Below are 22,670 nucleotides of genomic sequence, written 5' to 3'. Positions count from 1 at the left end.
TTTCCAAATCTAAGTCATCACCTGCCTGTTCAGACAACAGATAGATATTCTATTACAAGTCTATGACAAATTTACCATAATGATTGTTTTACACCAATTCAAACATATTACAATAATGTAGCTTACTCTGGTAAACACATTGTTTCCTTAGTCTGAATATCTTAAACAGTGTAAATTTTAAATCTATGATATTACCTGAGAAACAAATGATGTCTTAGCTTCAGTGTCAATAGCAAAGAGCTTCTCCACCAGATCCAATTTAAACTCTGAGGAAATATCATTATCATCTTCAAAGCTGTAGTCGATTGGACTGCTTGGCTGCAGGTAACAGAATAGAGTTTCATAAAGTACCATACATTTGAGGAACAAGTCAACATATATTGACTGGAGAACTGAATATTGTCTAAAGATTCTTATAATCTGCATTCAACAAGAATTTTGTTGACCAAGGCAAGCAAATTACAAAAATTACTAACATTACAGGATACTTATTACAATATTTTTGTAACATGAAACTTTCCTGATGAAATGGGCTGGGTATTTTGTGGCTAATTTCTAAATTTAATAGTGGATATTATGCACTATTTAAGAAAAAGTCTGCTGCTGTAAACATAAATTTCCTATTGCATTCTTTCAAAGACATTTATTTACAAAATATCTTGTGACTTCATTAATTAAGCGAAGGCTTCCGATTGCAAATAATTTACATATATTTAAACTATTACTAAAATGAGCAATTTGTGAAATTAAGTGCAAAGTTCATATTCACAACAGACATTAAGGAAGTCACTTCACCTGACTGTGCATTGGTAGTTAGAGACAGACAAAAACATTTCACTGTAGAATGATAGATTACAAAATAAAATTACCCCAGGAGAGCTCTGTGTGCTACTTTGTAATGATGAAATATTTCTTGAATTGTGAATTTGTGGAATGGAGAATGAAAGTTCTAAAGGCTCTTCGTTTGTTTCCATCTTTACAACAACCTCCAGATTTAGAGCTGGATCATGGCTACTCCGAAGTGGTTTCACAGTTTCTGCTGATGAGACAGGTGACATAAGCATCTTCTCATTGGGTGAAGGCAACATGACATCATTGTACAGTGGAACTTCCTCAAATGATGACATCTCTGATTCTATAGGAAGAAAAGACATGTTTGAAAGGACACTGGATTTTCAAAATCAGGATCAAATCAATCAATTATTCAGTACATAAAATAACACATATGAAGGCATATACAAAAAAAAAAAAAATACAAAATAGGTTTTTAGCCATACCAACATTATTATACTAAGCAAATGCAAGTATATGTACTTTCATATTGTAAATACAACTAGACTGACTATTAAATAGCTGGGGAAGTCAATCTCAAATATTTAACTGCAACCAGTTTAAAATTTATGAGTACAAATGTTCCAATGCATAAATGACAAATGTTGTTGTTTATGAACATGATTTTGCTATATATATATATATATATATTTAAATGCAGGTTCACAAAACCAACCTGTAGTGCTGAAGTCCAAAGAAATTATGGTGTCTCCTGCAGCAGGGGCCAACAAAGTCAAGGCCTCTGGTTCTTCCTTTAATTTATCAAATAAACTATCACCATCACCTTCTGGTACTGTTTTGCCAGTGACTTTAACAGTTTCCAATTCAGGGTCTTCAATTGCTTTCACTGGAAGAGTTTCTGTCTGACTCAAAGAAAAGATCAAGTCCTTTTCAACCACACCACTGTAAAAATATAAAATATATAGTGCAAGTTTATGTAAAGTTACAGATAATGTGCCTTTTGTAAACGTACAGGTCAAATCTCAATATAGCGAAGTTCATGGGACCAAAGAAAATATTGTTATACTGAAAATTTGGTATATCGAATATGGAAGACAATATAGGAATTTTTTTTTTTTTTTTTTTAATTACCATATACCTACAGTATCAAAATAACCTCCCATAGGATTGCCACACGACAATTGCGGAACTTACTGCGTGACTTACGCGTGATCATCGTGTGATTGGTTGTAGGTATAAGTGTGTGTGTGCATATGCACCTGTGAAACACCGATTGTTAAACTGTGAAAAATATTTTATTTAAAAATAAATACAACAATATAAAAAAAAATTTAAAATATAGCAAAAATACAAAGAAAAAGAATACAGTATACATCACAAATTAATTTTTTTCCAAAAAAAATTAGTAATTTTGGTCTGCACCAAATTTTTCTTGGCGGCTTTGAGTATTGTATTTTCAATGTCACAAATGTTTTGAAAAATATGTTCGGGAATATCCTCACAGCTGGAAAGATACACCGAATGTTCTTCAAGCCATTAATGGCATCCTCAAAGGAAACCTTTGTGTCCGGCGGCACAACTTCATCCTCATTCTCATCTTCAGTCTCCACATTTAAGATTTCATTATTTGCAGCATGCGGCCGCAGATTCTCAATAATGTCTCTTTGTTAGCTCGCTTGCAACCATTACATTGTCATCTACTTTGATGCAATCTTCATACCCAACACCAGCTGTGTCAGGAACCACTGAGCCCCACATATCTCTGCCTTCATTTTTTATGTCCATTTTGCCGTTTCGTCAACTTCAGCAATTTCCACATCAGTGCCTTCAATCAATGATGCCTTGTTCCAGGATTTGAAAATGGTGGACTCTTTCACTGACCACCATGCAGTGCAAATCATGTCGCAGGCATAACATCGATTTTTTTTTGCCTCGTCTGAAACTAAATTCAGCAGTATTTTTTTTTTTTTTTACGAGATGACTCCTGTAGTGTACTTTTACGGCACGTATAATTCCCAAATCTAATGGCTGCAGCACTGCTATACAGTTAGGGGGAAAGAATTCAATTCTCATGTACTCCTGTTGGCAGGTTAACCCTTTGCGGTCGTTAGGCCAGAAAACTGGCCTTAGTAAAAAGTGCGCTATAGGTCGTCAGGCCACCGCTGGTGGCCCTGCAAGTTTCTGACAGATTTGCACAGTCGCGTGGTCGAGAAAAGTGGCCTGTGTTATTCCTACGTGCTTGAAAAAAATAACTGCTGTAATTATTGGCGTTTTTTCAATAATTAATTACGACTAATGTAGCGTGACGTTGAAAATTAAATACGACTGCAAAGGGTTAAATTATGGGCTGAGCAATTATCTATTAAGAGAAGAATTTTCCTTTTTTCTCTTCCCATTTTTCTGTCTAGATTTATCAACCATTCGTTGAATAATTGCTGTGTCATCCAGGCGCGTTGGTTTGACCGATAATCACAGAGAAGTGAATGCACATTTCTGAAACGATGCGGATTTGCATATTTCCCTATGATTAACGGCTTCAACTTTCTGTGACTGAAGCATTGCAACAAAACAACGTGGTTAATCTGACTTTTGATTTCTTTCCCCCTTTACACGGATCTCCTTTAAATGTCAAAGTCTGATGAAGAAGTAACTGGTAAAATACCCCTGTTTTATCGGCATTAAAAATGTCATTCCTGCTGTACTCCGTCACAATTCTTTTTATGTCTCCTGCAACACGTTCTTGTGAGACACTGTTTGCTTCTCCACAAATTGCCCTCGATGTTATCCCGTAGCGTTCTCGAAACCTATTGAGCCATCCGACACTTGCCTGGAATGACTCAACTTTTAACATCTTAGCAAATTCCATGGCTTTTTGATGAATCATCTGTCCATTTAAGGGGACATTTGAAGCCACGCGAATGTTGCCATATCCACATTATCATTTAAAGCACCTCGAATTTTCTTCGTATGTGGTCCCATTGCACGTTCTTTAATTTGCTCTTCTATTTTCTTCCAATCTTTTAAAAACGTTGATATCGTTGAAGGTGCTATGCCGAGTGGTTTTGGCAACTTCATTCTTTTTCTTTCCAGAGTCTATTTCCTTCAATATGCTTAATTTTTCTTTCAGTGTGAATTGACGTCGTTTTTGGTCCACTTTGATCGTAGGTTTATTAGAACACAATAAAAAATGTTTTAAAAATAAAAAAAAACGTTTTAACAAAAAAAGTTTGAGAATCACGAGGAACACCTCGGATGGCTAGGAAGGTATAAGAACTTCGTATGACTGTCACCTGCAAACACGTCTACTACCGACTCGTGTCAAGAACAAAATGAGTTTACGGAAATACTGTATCAAGTTGTCATCTCATTCACAAATTTCGGAACAAAATATTTTGTTATACTGCGATCAGTCTTTTGTTACAATGAAATATAGTTTAGTACATTTAGTACATTTTGTATGAACGTTTATCAGGAACAAATAAAAATATACTTTATACTGGAAATTTTGTTACTTTGATATTCGTTATAAAGAGATTTGACCTGTATAACTATTAAACTTTTATCATTTTGGACAGTGCATCCGAGGCATGATTATGACTTAAAAATATTTATATAAATAAGCATGCAAAGCACAATCCCCCTCTGGACAAGAGAGGCTGCAATCTTACAAAAAGTAAGATTCACTAAAAATCACAACTAAAAGAAATTATCAGGTATGACAAAGAATTATTTTTAAATATCCAATTATATACATTCTGTAATAAATATTTTCTGGTAAGCATTGTGGAGTGCCAACAAAAGAAGTCTATGGGGAAAAAAAAAAAAAAAAAAGAACGTCATCTATTTCTATACAAAAAGATTACGTAAGATTAAAAGATTTAGTTCAATTTTATTTTGAATTATATAATATGCATCAACTCATAAAGAAGTGGTACATTAATATCACTATCTGCAGACATCTATGTTGAGCATAATGTGTCTCATGTCAGAAGCAGCTTACTAATCTTCCAAGTGGTGGCTCTGACGCTAGGCAAGGGATTTGCGCCAAGCACGTCGTGACAGAAAATAGAAGTGAAAGAAAAAAAAAAAAACGCTAACTTTTACAAGTACTATATAAATTTACACAGGCTGTTACAGACACAAATCAAATGAATGTTTTACTTTATAATGTTAACAATAATAGCAGCTCACTACTCAAAACGGTAAATTTGCCGGGGAGCTGGTTTGGAACTCACGACCTCCTGATTATAAGTCAGCGGATCTTACCGCTGCACCACAGATGCTGTCGTATTGTACTTGCACCTTTTTTGAAAAATCTTTGATATTTGGCCATCAGCCTTCACACATTATACAGTCCTTGTCTACATTTTGTTATTTATTACTAAAACATGAAAAACGTTTCCGTTTCAACGATGTGTTTACATAGATTGATGTAGACACAAAACACACATCAAATTATTTCTCCTTACAATTCCGGGTAGCTTACTCCCAGATAATCAATCAAGGAAGGAACTGGGAGAACTTCATGCCTGTTCTGAGTTGGTGGGGGGAGGGGTTTGGGTATGGTATAGCAGGCTGCTTGCTGCTTGGGCTTATCGACATATTTAGAAGACAAAAGACGCTGACGGAGAGGTGCTAAGGGATTTAAGGTGGGCCGGATTTACAAGTTTTTTTCATAGACTCTAGTATTAAACATTTCAGGGGACATTAATTATTAATGAATATGGTCTTTAAAAAGTAAAAACACTTGGAATATTACATTAATTGTTAATATCTTGACCCCACCAAATTTACTCCAAACCCTGTAAGTTCACACCACTATAAAAAGTGGTCAAGGACACACGGATAACCTGCTAAAAAATGTCTGTAAATTCAATGTTTACAATATTTTCAAATGTGCAGATTCCAGCATTTCACAACATCCAGCTTTATAAAAATAATGTAAACAAGGCACTAAAAACAAATAAATAATGCACAAGTCAGTTAATATTTTTGCCTACCTCAGGACATAGTTAACACATACAATACATTGTGGTTGAGAATTCTTGGAGTTGTAGATAACTGTTGCCTGGGTTTCAACCCAAACATAACCACCATTCTTTGCCAACATTCGGTACTGTCCTGTTGTAGCCTGTCCTTTGGCAAACACTGCAAATACAGGAGGTGTTCATTTTTTCTTAATTTATGTTATATGAAAATGCTTAAAAGCCATGCAAAAACAGATAATATAATTTTAGTACAAGGGGTCTATTAAACACTTCCAGTGCTTAGTGTTATACATACAGTAATCCCTCCTCCATCGCGGGGGTTGCGTTCCAGAGCCACCCGCGAAATAAGAAAATCCGCGAAGTAGAAACCATATGTTTATATGGTTATTTTTATATTGTCATGCTTGGGTCACAGATTTGCGCAGAAACACAGGAGGTTGTAGAGAGACAGGAACGTTATTCAAACACTGCAAACAAACATTTGTCTCTTTTTCAAAAGTTTAAACTGTGCTCCATGACATGACAGAGATGACAGTTCCGTCTCACAATTAAAAGAATGCAAACATATCTTCCTCTTCAAAGGAGTGCGCGTCAGGAGCAGAGTCTGTCAGAAAGACAGAGGAAAGCAAACAAATCAATAGGGCTGTTTGCTTTTAAGTATGCGAAGCACCGTGGCACAAAGCTGTTGAAGGCGGCAGCTCACACCCCCTCCGTCAGGAGCAGGGAGAGAGGGAGAGAGAGAGAGAGAGAGAGAGAGAGAGAGAGAGAGAGACAGAGTTTGTTTTTCAATCAAAAATCAATACGTGCCCTTCGAGCTTTTAAGTATGCGAAGCACATGCAGCATGTCGTTTCAGGAAGCAGCTGCACAAAAGATAGCACCGTGAAGATAATCTTTCAGCATTTTTAGACGAGCGTCCTTATTGTCTAGGTGTGCGAACAGCCTCCCTGCTCAATCCCCCTACGTCAGGATCAGAGAGAGTCAGTGCAAGAGAGACAGAAAAGTAAGCCGGGTAGTTTCTCAGCCATCTGCCAATAGCGTCCCTTGTATGAAATCAACTGGGCAAACTAACTGAGGAAGCATGTACCAGAAATTAAAAGACCCATTGTCCGCAGAAATCCGCGAACCAGCAAAAAATCAGCGATATATATTTAAATATGCTTACATATAAAATCCGCGATGGAGTGAAGCCGCGAAAGGCGAAGCGCGATATAGCGAGGGATTACTGTAATTTAAAGACATTATGGAAGAACTCACTAGGATCCACAATTATTTAAAATAGCAGTGCATAATATTAAAATAGTAACAGAAATTAATTGCTTAAAAAGAAAAATATTGTCACATATAATTTACTACAAAGAACACAATGAAAGACTCAAAACTATACCAGTTAATAAATGCTTACAGTTTTGATGTGTTTTTGTCAGATGGTCAGAGTCCATTGCATGGTAATATTCATATACAGAGCGCCCCAGCAGGTCTTCAGGTTGATAACCCATTAACTCAGTAATTCTGTAAAATTTGACAGACATTTCAGTGAAAAACAGCAAACAAAAAAACATAAAAAGAATTTGACAACTCAAATATATACACAAAACGCCTGCTATGGAAATTGCTGCAGAAGAATACTTTTTTAAAATATTATGAGCCACATCTGATTATGTCCAAGTTCAATGATAGACATTTTTCTACTTAATATTATACTGAATGGTGTAAAATGGAAACAACCATTGTCAGTAAATGCAATGAACCTTACATAAATCATTAAATTGAGTTCATAATGACTAGCAATGAAAATGCGCTGTCCTGAAAAAAAAAAAAAAAAAAAGTTCTGGTATATGCAAATACATAACAATTTAAAGGGAACAGGCCAAATAATATCATATTGGCCAGACATTTACAACAGGAGGGGTCATTGCCTAGTTTCTTTTTGTGAGAACCCTAACTACAAAGAGGACTATTTTCATTTATGTTAGGTAGAATGCCCAGGGGGGACTGGGTGGTCTCGTGGCCTGGAACCCCTACAGATTTTATTTTTTTCTCCAGCCATCTGGAGTTTTTTTTTGTTTTTTCTGTCCACCCAGGCCATCGGACCTTACTCCTTTTCTATGTTAACTAATGTTATCTTATTTTAATTTTGTCTTTTATTTTTCTTTTCTTCATTATGTAAAGCACTTTGGGCTACTTTTTGTATGAAAATGTGCTATATAAATAAATAAATGTTGTTGTTTATGTATGCTAAAAGTCTTACGTTTAATGAGATAAACATTTCTGAAAGAGAGTATAAATTTGGCTGGATTAGCAGAGTCTATAAAGTTAATTATCCAAACTCAGTATATGTAGCCAAACTAGTAATAAAAATGTTTTTGCTAGTACTTCTATTGTCATTCATTTCTTATTTGCCACTACTTTGTCACTGATTGGACACCTTGACTAACTTTGTGCTTGGATAAAAAGTAACCTCTCAATCATAAACAGCATGCCATACTAAGTTAATAAGCATGTTTAAGCAATTTCCAGCTATCCTGATTATCTCATACCTCTATATAACAAACATTCTTAAAAGATTACTGTATCATTTATCCTCTGCTTCATGGTGGTCCTTTACCTGAATAAACCCTATTTATCTGTATAAGTTAAGACCTTTTAACTTATGTATGTAATCATGATCCTTCATTGCTCTGAAAATAGTAAATGTTCCAAGGAAACAATTTTGAGATACTAAAAATTAGCTGTTAATTTAAGGATGTCTAGAAAGAACTAGGATAATGAATGTCGACAGTTAAATGTTTCAAAACAGTTTGATTCCCCACTAAAGGCAGAACCTAATTCTTTAATAACCTACTTCCAATATAAAACATGCTTCAACTCCAGTTTGGATAGTCAAACAGACATAAATGGTATTGCTACATTGCGAGAACAACATGCATTTTTTGGGTACAGTGGCTAGTAGTATTTTTTTTTTTAACCCAAACATTAACACATCCACTCTATAAAGTTACAGTTAACAGAAGAATAGTCAGTTTACTCATTTTCTTAAATGGTGTATTTTTATTTGTGACCCTGAAGGAAAACATGCTGTCTGAAAACTGCTTGCAAACTTCCTTTATACTGCCCAATCAATGTGTTATCAGAAATGGCACATATAGAAATTTAAGAAACATAATATAAAAATAGATGTTCCTCATACCTTTCATCACAGTAAGAAAACTTCATTTCTAAACTGTGACGACTCAGAAATGTTTTGCTGTCAAGGGGGACTTCAATGTTTGATGGGTGTGGAATTGGTTCACAAATTACAACCAGAGATGTCACAAGTGGTTTCTTATAGCCACAGTCATTCTGTTCCTCACAAGATTCATAAACACGTATGTGACCTAAACAATGAAGCACCTGAAAAAAATTCCACAAATTAATTACCTTTTCTAGATGAACACTAGAGGCATGTTCAACTATTAAATACTCGGAAATTGATACAAAATGTTAAGCACGAACAGTGCAACTAAATATCAGCATGGTTGTAATCTTTATATTGATGATGTTCATAACTTGGCTGAAGACGAACTGCACTTGTATTTTTCTTTTTATAAATACTTCTTTAGAAGGTTGTGTACATTTTAACTATTCACATCAATGGTATGTTCTAAATATATGCAAAGAGATGATAACTCACAGACTTAACTTTTATTCATGATTTGTGTAACAAATGCAACCTTAATGACTGCAGATCAGTAGTGTTTTTGCTAAAAAAGACTTGCCTTCCATGTTGCAGATTTGATATTTACTGTCCGACCTCTGCTGGTCAGGGTACATTTCATTCTAAGGAAGAAACTTCTTTCTGTGTTAACTTCTTTGCCCTTTTTTGCTGCTCCTAAAAATAAAAAATAGTTAATAACACACACACACACACACACACACACACACACACACACACTAAACTGCAAGACAATGATTAAATTGTTACATGTATTTGAATACTTACAAGTTGTCTTTCAATAAAATATTTTGGTACCAAGGGACCTAAACTTAACCGTAAATTTGTAAAGCAATACCTCACAAAGCATGGAACAGGGTCACTACACTTTAATACTGAAAACTATAAAGATTATACACTGAATTAAACATTTTGAGAAGAAAAACAACTTCTTGTTTTCAGTTTTGTAATCCTAGAGGTTTTGATATCTTACAGACCGCATGATCAATGATTATTAAAAATGCCTGCTCATACTATACTTGTATGAGCAATCCATAATTAAACTGAATATATAATTTTGCATGTTTGTATGGTTAAAAAAAAAAATTCTTACAGAACTATTTTTCTTTGATACATAACATTTCAGAATTTATCAGGATTCTCAAACAAGAGCTTACGCATTTATGACCTCTTCACTGGCTCATAATCGAATCCTCATGTTATTTACTTCTGCATATTTACATATTTAAAAATGTGTATTGTTAAAACCTTGCCCCAAAATATGCACAATGTAAGTTAGATTGACTGATGAAGAAGTAGTCTTTATAACCTGAACTAAATACAAAGTTTTCCAGACAAGTATTTATACGTACTAACTAAAATATATCTTTATTAATAAGACGGCAATGGATAGAAAACATATAAAAATGTGCAAAATTAGTGATATTAGTTTCAATTAAAATGCACATATAAAATTAGTACAATAAGTGTTGATTTATTAGTTTCATAAACATCTTTTAAATGCTACTCACCTGCCCTGTGTGTAAGCACTTCTCTCAACTCCTCATGATCACACGGGTGAGTGAAATCAAACACACTATGACCAGTCAACTCAAACTATAAGAAAAGAAATTGTTATATTTAACATTAAAAATTATTAATGATATAGATAACAGAAAGCAAACAGTGAATATTTTGCATTCTACATTCACACAGACCATTCATAGTCTTCCCAAATTGAGCTAAAAATTAACACTGGTTTGCACAGTACAGGTTACAAAAATAATTTATGGGAAGTAACAATTAAATTGCATGGCCAATGTGACAAAATAAAAACAGACATATGTGGGGAAAAAAATCACAGGCCAGAAAAAGACAAAAAAAATTAGGGTTTTTTTTCCTCCTGGAAGAGCTAAAGCTACTGTGTAACTTGGGATCAACTTGTGGAAAGAACTAAATGGCCAACAGTCTTTTTAGTAACTTCTTGCAGCTTCTAGTTGTGTTCATTTCCTATGAAAGAACTTTTTATTTACTATATCATCACTTGCTCTGTGGTCAGGAGTCAATGTATATGAATTATTTTACATTTTTATTGTTTATCATTTTTGTGTTTCAGTATATAATTTTTAAGATAGATGCAAGTACCATTTCCCTGTTTATGGAACTGTATGGAATATCTATTTTCCCCCAAGAATGCTAAAAATGTGACCTTTCTAAACTTTGAAAAGCTTTGTTAAAATATGAATCACAATGTTCAAATTTATTTATATTTAAATAAAATTACATGAATTCTGCAAAGTCTGACAATTTGAGGATAATGTTAAACAGATTGTTTAGGTCAGTATATAGGTTTAGCAATGCAAGATTAATGCAATGCAGGTTATGCATTTTTCCCTCATATTATAGATACTTTTCAGACAGCATACAAATCTCTAAGTCACTTTTTCAGTTCTTATATTATTTGAGTAATGAATATAACCTTTGTACACTTTTCAATAATTACAGGTTAAAAATCATACTTGTAATCAATGGGTATTTGTCAGTACTAAGAAAATAATAACATTGTATAGATTAGTGCATCATCAACATAAATTTGATTGTGAAAATAAAATTACAATTTTATTCCAAAATAAAGCTGCATCGTTTTCAACATTTATAATCAATAACAACATGCAAAATTAAAAAGCAGGAAATTTTACTTGTCAACTATTGTACATGACATAGTTTAACCTGTAAGCAAACAAAAACTAATATTTCATGATAAACAATATTCATTTGTTGGACCTATACAAAACATTTTACTGTACCTGAGTAAGACCCATGCATTTATTGACGTTCTCTGATAAATAAACCATATCGCCATCTTCAGATAGGACCATAACAAATCCTTCCAAAGCCTTAAGGTAGAAGCAGTTCATCTGAGAATCCAGTTCTGATTCTTCCAGTTTCTCTGTTGCTGAAATTAGGAGAGACAATTAATGAGTTGCTTAATTTTTATTTAAAAAGCACTTTAACAATGTAAATTTATACATTTAATTCTGCGTCAGTTACACCAGGTAAAACAATAATGAAAATAGTCAGCAGCTTTCTCTCCGTCCCTTCCCTATACTGAAGCTGAAAGAGTTTCAGCTACATCATATTTTTTTTGCTATACACAGTTAGGCCTCAACTGCAGCTTTGCTTGCAGCCCTTACCTTAAATTAGCTTATTATTCTGCTTCCTGATATTAAATTCTGGAGCTCATAGTGCCCACTAAATTAACCCAAACTGGAGTCTGTCTGACACTGGCACACATAACATGGCCAGTTACTTTAAACACTGACTTTCAAAATTGTAATTGGTTAGAAACACGCTTTATTTTTTTCATGCATTTCAAAATTCATTCATTTTGAAAACCCATTACTTCAAACGCGGGTTAAGAGGAGCAGCATATTTTCCTAAATTTTATAAGACATTTCAGTACAAGGTAGAAGAAAAACAAACAACATCAATGACTTACCTTGACTTAACAATTTTCTTACACGAAGATAACTAATGGTTAGTCTCATTATGGAGGCTTTATCCAAGTGTGAAGTAACATTATGTGGGAGTGGTAGATGGTGGGCCAGTTCATAAAAAACCTCTGATTCTTTGCTTCTTCGACATCGAGCTGCATCCCTTGATTTCTCTTTCCTACGCTCAGAGCTTACCCTGTGTGGAAATAATACCACAATCAGATAAATACAAAATCCTCTTGAAGCAACACGTCCTAAAACAATTGCTTATATGAAATAATAAGATAACACATTACAAATCTTTTGACACAGCTGTTCTATCTATAAAAAAACGTAAACATCAACATTTAGAATCTTAAATTTCTAAAATTGCAATTTATAATGTAAATTGTTTTAAATGACAGTTCTATACACATGACAATATTTTAAAAGTGCACACAAGGTTTTACCAATTTCTAACACGGTAAAAAAACTGAACTAAAATAAAAAGTACTTATTTCAGAACCAGGTGGCACAGTGGTGCAGTGGGTAGCGCTGTTGCCTCGCAGTTAGGAGACATGGGTTTGCTTCCCGGGTCCTCCCTGCGTGGAGTTTGCATGTTCTCCCTGTGTCTGCATGGGTTTCCTCCCACAGTCCAAAGACATGCAGGTTGGGTGCATTGGCGATCCTACATTGTCCCTAGTGTGTGTGTGTGCGTGCCCTGCGATGGGCTGGCACCCTGCCCAGGGTTTGTTTCCTGCCTTGCAACCCTGTGTTGGCTGGCTTTGGCTGCAGCAGACCCCGTGACCCTGTAGTTAGGATGTAGCAGGTTGGATAATGGATGGATATTTCAGAAACACATACATTGCTTTCCCTTCAAGGTTTTGCAGCTATATAGAATATCAAACATAAGCAATTAAGTAACCCAGGTAAGTCGATTAGCTTTCTGGCAATGGTGATCCTGCACATTACATCTAGCAAAATATCTAGTAAAAAACTATAACATCTTACTATGATTTCTATACTACAACAGTTGCCTGCTGGCTTCAACATGTTAATTCCTTTCCCTGTTTCACTTGTGCATCATTACATGCATCTTCCCATCAGTCGAGGGACTTTCACAGGCTTTGCAAAACAAAACTAAGTCAGCTTCAGAAAGACTAGCAAGGGGTTGTTCTTGGTGCTTAGCACACAACTTAAAAATTTCCAATCAAAAATTTCCAATCTGTAAAATACAGTAGATTCAGAAAAGAGTTACTTTTTCACTTTCTGCACATTTTGCTTGTAGATTTTATTTTAAATGGATAAATTTCCCATCCCAAGATGGCAGCTTAGAGACACTTCACATCCAGTCTAACGGAGCTTGAGAGGATCTTTCTGGAAAATTGGGATAAACTATGGGGGTGAACTAACCAAACAGGGGGGTATAAAACTTGCAGAGACTTATACAAGAAGACTTGAAGCTGTAATTGCTGCCAAAGGGGCTTCTACAAATTACTGAATTAAATCAATACTTTTAACATAAATGAGAGATTTCAATTTTTGATTTTTAATAAATTTACATTCCTTTCTTAAAACATGTTTTCAATAATTTATTATGGTTTATTAAGTGTAGATGGATGGGCAAAAATGTCATTTATTCAAATATAATTAAATATAAAACACAGTAAATTGTATAGAAAGTGAAGGGGTATAAATTCTTTGATTTCACTATAAAACATGATAAAATTTACCTATGTAAAATAAACAAGCGTTACATATTAAAATTTTGTATAATATATTCTTGCATTACCTTATCAACTGAAAACTGATGCTTCCAAAAACAAACTAAATAAATAACTCATTGCAAAAAGTACCTTGAATTTGCCAATCCACTAATTGCAGACAAAAGTAAAATAAGCAATAAGGAAACTTCAATTACTACACACAGAAATAACGACAGATCTAAGATTCCACTGGGTAACGACACACACACACACACACACACAAGACCCAGAAGAAAAAAAGATCGGTTTGCTTTTTAACCCTGGGTATTACTGCCAAATGCTAATGATAATGCTAATAACAGAAATTACAGTATAAAACAAATAACCTATGCAGTTCATTATTTTTAAATACACAGTTGAATTCTTTAGACTGAATGCTAGCACCTTGTGCAATCAATTACCAAATACAGGGATGTGGATCAGTTGGAATTGTTACATACAAACTAGAAACTGATCTCAGCATGATGTGCAAAATTAAACATAAAACTTTTTAAACATGTGCTTGTTACTCATTCCAAAATATTGTTGTGTTGATACTGTGTACTTGTAGGATTATCTTCATTGTTTGGCACAAACTGGTTATTAGTAAAATACTTCAGTATTTACAAAGCTACTCAGTCTACCTATACATCCATTTACAGACCCGATTACTCCGTGCTGCTGGAAGCTAAATTTGTCCAAGCAGTACTGTGAGCACATTTAGAACCAGCTCCTTTGACGACCACACTGAAACACACAGTCAATCATTTTAGATTAGCCAAAACCAGATCTTAATACTATGGAAGGATGCATAATAATCACAGAACTCTGCCCATAATAATGCTTTACTAAAATATCAAGACTACATTAATATCTCCTTAACTTTGAGCTGTGAGAGCCTTCTATTTCAGCCTTACACTATATTATTTTTCGTTCCCCGCCCCGCTTACTTCCACATTAAGAATGAACATGTACAGTTCAGCAACTATATAAAACACAGCTTGCTAAATATTACAATATTCGCTGTCCAAATTGGTGTGTGCTATATTACTAGAAATACAGGCCAAATGACCAAATAATTACCTTAGCTTTTGAAATAACTAATGATGTTTTACAGAAAAACATTAAAATTAGAATGTTGAAAGCAACTTTGAACTGAGGCCAACCATTCTTCAGTCTATTTTCTAACCTGCTTATTTGAGACAAACTACAACAATGAATAAATATAGAATTACTCAGTACATGGCAATGTCTATCTCTTCATCCATTTTTGAACCTACCTTCTAACACAAACACAAGGGAATCTGAACCCATCCTTGGATCAGTTAAAAGCAAGACTGGACCAAAATGCTGGATGAGACATCAGTATGTCCCAATAAACATATATGAATAGATCAGGGAAATTTACAGTTTTCAAATTACCAGCCAAGCATGTATATAGAACTCATAATGAAACCAGACTACCCAGAAAAACCAGGAGAATAAGAAGAGATACTGATGAGAGAGAGACCAGACCCTGGAACTAAAACACAGCTGACTTCACCAGTGTGCCTCCATTCCATTAACATTTTTACCTGCCATCAGAACTAAAATCCGTATTCATCATTTGTTATTCAAGCAGGAAAATTTTCATTATAATAAATATTTTAATTTATATAAATGGGGTTTTATTATCATCTCCCAAAAATTGTAGATATGTACAATGAGCTTTTTTTTTTTAACCCAGAGCTAATGTTATTGGCATGCAGCGTAGTGTATTGTTTAATGCTTTGGACCTTGGACTTCAAACCCTTAAGCTGTAGGTTCATATACTGATACTGTGTACCATGAGCAGGTACTTTCACCTGCCTGTACAACAATTGGAAAAACAAAATAAATGGAACAAATTTCATCTCCAGTGTTCTAAGTCATCTTAGAGAAAGGCATCAGTCAAATAAGAGCCAATAATAATAAGAAGTAGTCACTGGAGCTGCTTACTCTGGAACATGCTATGCACAATTGTCTGAATAAAACATTCCTGCATTAGATCAATTCCTGTTTTTTCTAGTGGCTTGGCTTTTGTTGAGTATTATTGCAAAACACAAACTTTGAAGGAAAGTGTATTCCTTTGATTTAAAACAGGTAATCAGCAAGAACAACGTGAAATGTAAGCATATATTATCATTATTAGATGTTTATGTCATTCACTCAAGTACAGTATTTCTTTTCGTGTTTTTAATCAGTTGTATGTAGTCCCCTGTTTAAGTTCACTGATGGGAATGTATATGCAAAGCAGTGCTTGAACGGAAACAAATAAATGTGGGTATGATAAGTGTTACATTGTCATATTAACGTGAAGAGCGAATAGCATGGAGAGGTTTTATTCACAACAATTTCTGTGGCATCCCCAACAGAAATTTTTGGGTGATTCAAGCTCTGCGATCTAAGAGTAGGTTGTGGTTAGCAGGTTGTCCCCCTTAGAGTTTGTAGCAATCAGATTGAAGAGCAGTGTGGTTGGGTTTTGGTGCTGGGGGGGAATCAGTCCCCTATAATCTTCCTTGAGCTTCGCAGAATGTTCTGTTTACCTTTCACAGCACGATCATGTCTCTTTTTCCTGTCCAAGACACAGCCTTGCCTTCAATTGCCTGTCCACCATATTGTTCGGTGGTGCTATACACAAGGCCTGTTAAAATTACTTCTGCTCCGTTCTTCTTTTGTATAAAGCACACTTTCAGCACAGCAAATGTAAGCTAGCATAATATTAATTCTAAAAAATTTAAAATGTATCGACGAATCAAAAAACATGTCAGCTAAATTGTTTTTTTCTATAATTACTACATAAATCCATCAAAGCATTTGAGATTTGGGGGTATGTAGCTTTTCAATTGTATGGGAACAGGAAAGTGTTTTGTTGATAAGTGAGTCAGTCAATATTGATAGATGAGATGGATTAATGGATAGAAAACAAGCCTAAAAAATCTCATGATATCAACACTTAAGACCAGCAATTGTTGATGCGAGTGAACAAATTTGAATCCACAACTTCTGCAAATATTTTCTGACGTGTTTGCTTTCTATGATCAAGTATGCAAAAAGCAATCTGAAACTGAAAAGATTCTAATGTAAGGGATGTACTATACCTTAAAGCCAAAACTGAAATTGTTCAAACCAGTAACCAACAGACATGATTGTGTACAATCTCCTTGGTAAAAGTAATTTTACAACTGTGAATAAAGCAGTGGTGAATCAAAGGTTTTAAGAATAGTAAAAATGCAACAGCGTACCTCTTTCTAAATGTACCTACTTCCTATTGATTCTACGGCTTTTAGTTCCTCATTTAGAGTAGGGTTGAAATTCCTCAAGAAACTCTAGTAATTACTAAAAATCATAGAAGCAAATTCTTTGCATCAAAGCTTCATTTCACAAGGACGATTATTAGTGCTGCACATCGTGCTTATTCTGTGGATAGAGTATATGACATGAAGACATTTTTGATGGCATGGATTGCAAAATGGAGAAAAAGAGAAAATAGTAAGGGGCGAACCGAAGAGACAGGCCAGAGAAAATGACAGAAAGTGTCAAGCTGAAAAAAAGAAAAGAAAAAAAAAAACAAACTAGCCTACCACAATAGGACAAACATCAATGTTTCAGCATCTCAACAGGAAGCATCCAGTCCACAGAGCAAACGTGACACAAAGTAACACATTAGTTTTTAATGTAAAACAGTAGGATTGCTAGTAAAGAATGTACATTAACTATGACTACATGTGTAATGGCTACTAGTTAAGAATGGCCAGTTATTATGTCTTTAAGTTAGCCATGTTTTGGTCAATAATATAATCACAGTAAACAAAATGCAGTCAATCTGAGAAAGCCTGAGCTTCTTTCATGTTAGTCACACAAATCCCTACCACACAGTGATTCATAAAATACTCTGTAAGATTGACTGCTACCAATCACCAATTTCAAGTTACTTGATTGGCCAGTTCCAATACTGGTTCCGATTGTTTTCATTATCCCTTTAAAAAAACATTTACACTAATCTCCTGCATAACCAGGCAAATAGAAGTGTTATGTCCTATATTAAAGTGTATTTTTAGAGTTAAACTATAGACCACAAGTGGTAATTGTTTATTTTTTATTAACAAAATGAAATCCTGTAGGCATATTGTTAAGTGACCATTAATATACTAAAACAAATTTCCTTAAAATACAAACTTTGATAAAATATGTACAAATATATTTATCCATAATACATATGGTATAAAAGAAAATAAAATGCTTCTTAATTACAAGCTGTCATATTGTTTAGTTTTTCCTGTAATGTACCTATCTGAAACAAGGCTTAATTAAAAAGAAGTAGTTTCCTCCATATATCTTATGTATATGTATATTTCTCACACAATCAATTGATAGACAATTAAACACTGCTTAAATGTAAATGTATACACGCACTTATACGTTTTAATCATTTTAAATTATTAACTGCACCACAGCTTTTTGTTGTTAAAATATATGTCATTCAGAATTCTTGAGATGTAATTATAAAATATGGATTACCGTTTTAATTACTTAATACTTGTTTCTTACCAAAACTTATGGTATATGACAGAAAGCAACAAATAATAAAACACAGTACAAATTTTTATAAAAAGCCTATTGTTTACTAAGCAGCAATTTCAAATTTGCTTCTTTTTTTCTGTTTCCAATTAAATGTGCAAGCTGCTGCATTTTAAACAAGCTCACTGTCCAAACCCATGTGGTGTTCATTTAAAGGACAAAATTAAAAGGTCAATAATTCATTAAAGTAGCTTTTCTTGCTGTTCGTCTAGCTGCAGAGGAGGACTTCTCAGATCACTTTTTTCAGTTTATTACTCCACTTACTTTAATATAAAGGCTAATATAGCAATTGCCTCTTGTTCACTGATAAAACAAGCTTCTGTTCATTGTAAAAGGAGCACAGCAACTATATTTCCATAAAGCTTAGAAAAACGGAGCCTGAAAATAATGTTTTTGTAATTGGCCTTTTTAGCATTGAGTCTTTTTTCGTGTGAAAATCGTACAATTTCAATCGGTGGACAATCGATCAGAGCAACCCTACAGAAAGCAAAATATTAGGTGATGTAAACAGCCATTGGAGCCTAAAATGCACCAATCCAATACAGCAGGTATATTTAGTTCTGTTTGTTTGCAATGAGTAAAGTCAGAGGGTGTAGGACAACCCTTCAATATAGTAAATAAATGTGTAAGTCAGACTTATGTACTTATAGTATGATATTTAGGCCTAGTACTAAGTATAACTATCCTGCCATAGCTATTATTTTGCCTTCACAAATCCTTTCAAGAAGACAGTAAAGGCTTACATTATGCCGGAGCTGTAGTTAAGTTGCACAACTTAAAGGTATTTTTTACATTATTATTTTTGATTTATTCCTTTATTTTTAGGCTGTATGTATGCCTTTCCCCCCCCAAAGTACTTTGTAATTGACATATTATTGTTGTATTTACTTGTATTTCGGTTTCAGACCATGATATCTTTAAAATCCAGAACATAATATGGCACTTAAAATACACTAAATGGGTTTAGTTTTGACAAATAAATTTTATTGTATGCGATTTAATAAAAAAATATAGATTTTTCTAAAAAGGAAATCAATTAGCTGTTGATTTTAAGAGATGTCTTATTTTCTTTTTTGTATATTTACCATTGCACTTAAATAAAGCAAAAGTATCTCTTAATCTGATTACTCTATTAAGCGATGGAATAATCAGTAGAATAGTCAATTACTTACCGTAAATAATTGATTGCTGCAGCCCCAATTCAGAGTAGTAATTCTTGAATGTGTCATTGTCACATTTATGAAATGCAAAATGTACTCAAACTCAAAACACACACTCTACTTAACAGCTGCTGCTCACAAACATAAAAAAACAAAAAGCACTGTGATATATCATATACTGTACACTTCTTTCAGGTCCCCTCCAAACTTATTTACCAACTTAATTATTCAGTCTTCCTGACTAGGACTTCCTGGCAGTCATCCTCCTATGAATGAGGAAATGTCAGCAAATCCCTTAGGTAGTTAAACTAAGAAATGTCCAGATTATGTATATGTAAGGTAATTGTGCCAATTTCCATCTTGAGAGAGCAGATACAGTCAACACTGGTCTCTCACTAAAGAATAAAACAAAGTGAGAACAATTGTTGAGCCACATTCCTTAAGAACAGAATGTTAATTTGTTTTTATTGTTCAGATTATCTGATACAACAGTTACATGAATAGAGCCTGATGAGGTTACGCCTGTCATAAATGTTCTGAATTTATATCACATGTACACCTTAAAACTGTTCAACCTGCCACATTTAAGAATAGTAGTGGTAGTAGCTGTATTGTCATACAAGTATTCATGAATGACATCAAAGTGATTTAATCATCATCTGTGTAAAGCTATCTTAAAGGAAAATCCTCACACTCCAAAAAATTACTCCATCACACAACACACACTTACGTAAACCACTTTGCTACTACCACCACGAACTAAGTGAAAGCATAAAAGGTTCACTAGTAAGATGATAGATTGAAGTGTATTTAAATCAAAAGCAGGCATTTTAAATAAGACTAAACTACACTAATTAAATAAAACATTATGGCGTGGATCTGTGGTAAGAATCATTCCACCATTGACGTACATTTGTAACTTGCTTCATGGAAAAACATAAAACCAATCTCTAAGCAATAGTTTACATTTTTCACTGAAATTTCCCTTATTAGGAAGTAAAACTATTCTGAATACTGATATAAAGTTCAACATTACATGTTCTCACATACTGAAATTTATCTTAGTACAATGACACCTAGTGCTGGGCGGTATACCGGTTCTTACCGAAAACCGTTTATTTTTGTTATGATATGGATTTTTGTTATACCGCAACACCGGTTTAAATTGCCTAAACGATGTTCGGAACGTGACGCAGCAGGAAACTGTTCACGTGGGGACCTTTTTCACTGCTACACCGCTATCTATCTATCTATCTATCTAATCACAGCGGTGTTGCACGGGGGCTCTTTTTCACTGCTACACCTCTAAATAGGTAGTGGTAGTGTAGGTATTGCACTCTGAAAATGGACAGAGAACATTCCGAAACTGAAACTGAAGCTGTAGCAGACGATAAAGTTGAACATGATGACACAGAGTAACTTTTGCCGAAAAAAAGGAGTCGCGTCCGTTATCTGGAGATGCTTTGGTTTTAAAAGGTCAGATGTGGACCATTATGTTCAAATGTGTAAATACTGTTTCTATACTACTGGATAATACTGCAAGCCAAGTTGTACTTGTTTTATTTGTTTTCAATACTGTGTAATGTACCTGGGTACTGTGTAATAGTGTGACGACATGTTGACTTTATTCTCGACATTTCTACTTTATTCTCGCCGTTTATGTCAAGATTAAAGTCGACATGTTGACTTTATTCTCGTAATTTGCCATTAAAGTAGAACATCGTAAAATGAATATTTAATTTACTAGATTTTCTCAAACCCTGTCATAAGTTATATAGCACATTAAATGCTTTGTGTTAAGTGTTCCCCGAGCCATGTTAAATCGAGTACGTGCTTCTTAAACTGACTTCCTCTTGTACTGAGGAGGCACCCGCAGCGATCGCTGCACAGAATACATTCACTTCATGATATTCCTGCTCTCAGAACATTTAGAATGCTAAGATAAATACTTGATATCATTTTCATGATGAAATGCATTAAAGCATGTATTAATCATGGAGGTTACACTGCTGCCTCGCAGCAAAGGGGTCCTGGGTGTTCCCTGCTTTAAATTTGCATTTGTTTCCGGTGGGTTTACTTGGCGTGCTTCAGTTTCCTTTCAAAGTCATGTAGGATGTGGGATTTTGTTATGCTATACTGACCCTGCTAGTGTATGTGTTGCTCATATTCACCCTGCGATGTGCTGGCGACTCGTTCAGGATTTTCTCCTGCCTTGCACACAATGTTTGCTGGGATGGGCACAACCCTGAATAATGGCATAACTAAACATGTATAGCGAAGATATTTTTAAAGTTCTGAACACTCCGTGGGCTAAGTTTATAACTAGTTTCAATTTCACAAAGACATTTATCGTGTGGTGATTGGTTATGTGGAGAAAGTAAAAGGAAGGATAGGAACTGGGGTTTTGGTACGTCAGGCAGACAGCACGCGTGCAATAAAGAAAGTCCGCTCAGAAGAACATGCGTTGAATTCTGTGTTCATGTCTCCGACCACCAGATCACAAACCCAACATTTACACAATATTTAAGTTAAACCTGTGCAATACCCATTCATACATCCAGTTTTTTGGAGCCTCGTCACACCTGCCTGAACGTACACCTGGGGAGCCCTTACTGCCAGGGAGCATCACTACCGCCTCACTACCGTGCTTAATACCTGCTTTAATGCATTTCATCATGAAAATGATATCAAGTATTTATCTTAGCATTCAAAATTTTTAGAG

General features: G+C 34.5%; 1 protein-coding gene across 1 annotated transcript in view; it reads right to left on the bottom strand.

Moving 5' to 3' along the window:
• Window positions 1–22,670, bottom strand: part of hif1ab (hypoxia inducible factor 1 subunit alpha b) — a 49,519-nt gene that overhangs the window by 9,853 nt on the left and 16,996 nt on the right. Inside the window, exons 2-12 of the mRNA XM_051919957.1 lie at window positions 12,471–12,661; window positions 11,779–11,927; window positions 10,504–10,588; window positions 9,537–9,649; window positions 8,969–9,171; window positions 7,184–7,290; window positions 5,793–5,940; window positions 1,508–1,734; window positions 870–1,135; window positions 196–318; window positions 1–25 (exon numbers count right to left, since the gene is read on the bottom strand). The exon at window positions 1–25 is cut by the window's left edge and continues 373 nt beyond it. Coding sequence (XP_051775917.1) covers window positions 1–25; window positions 196–318; window positions 870–1,135; window positions 1,508–1,734; window positions 5,793–5,940; window positions 7,184–7,290; window positions 8,969–9,171; window positions 9,537–9,649; window positions 10,504–10,588; window positions 11,779–11,927; window positions 12,471–12,661 — 1,637 coding nt within the window. The remainder of the gene's footprint in view (window positions 26–195; window positions 319–869; window positions 1,136–1,507; window positions 1,735–5,792; window positions 5,941–7,183; window positions 7,291–8,968; window positions 9,172–9,536; window positions 9,650–10,503; window positions 10,589–11,778; window positions 11,928–12,470; window positions 12,662–22,670) is intronic.

Source organism: Erpetoichthys calabaricus, chromosome 16 (assembly GCF_900747795.2).
Source record: "Erpetoichthys calabaricus chromosome 16, fErpCal1.3, whole genome shotgun sequence".
Classification (NCBI taxonomy): Eukaryota; Metazoa; Chordata; class Cladistia; order Polypteriformes; family Polypteridae; genus Erpetoichthys; species Erpetoichthys calabaricus.
This window is presented reverse-complemented; position numbering and strand designations above follow the sequence as displayed.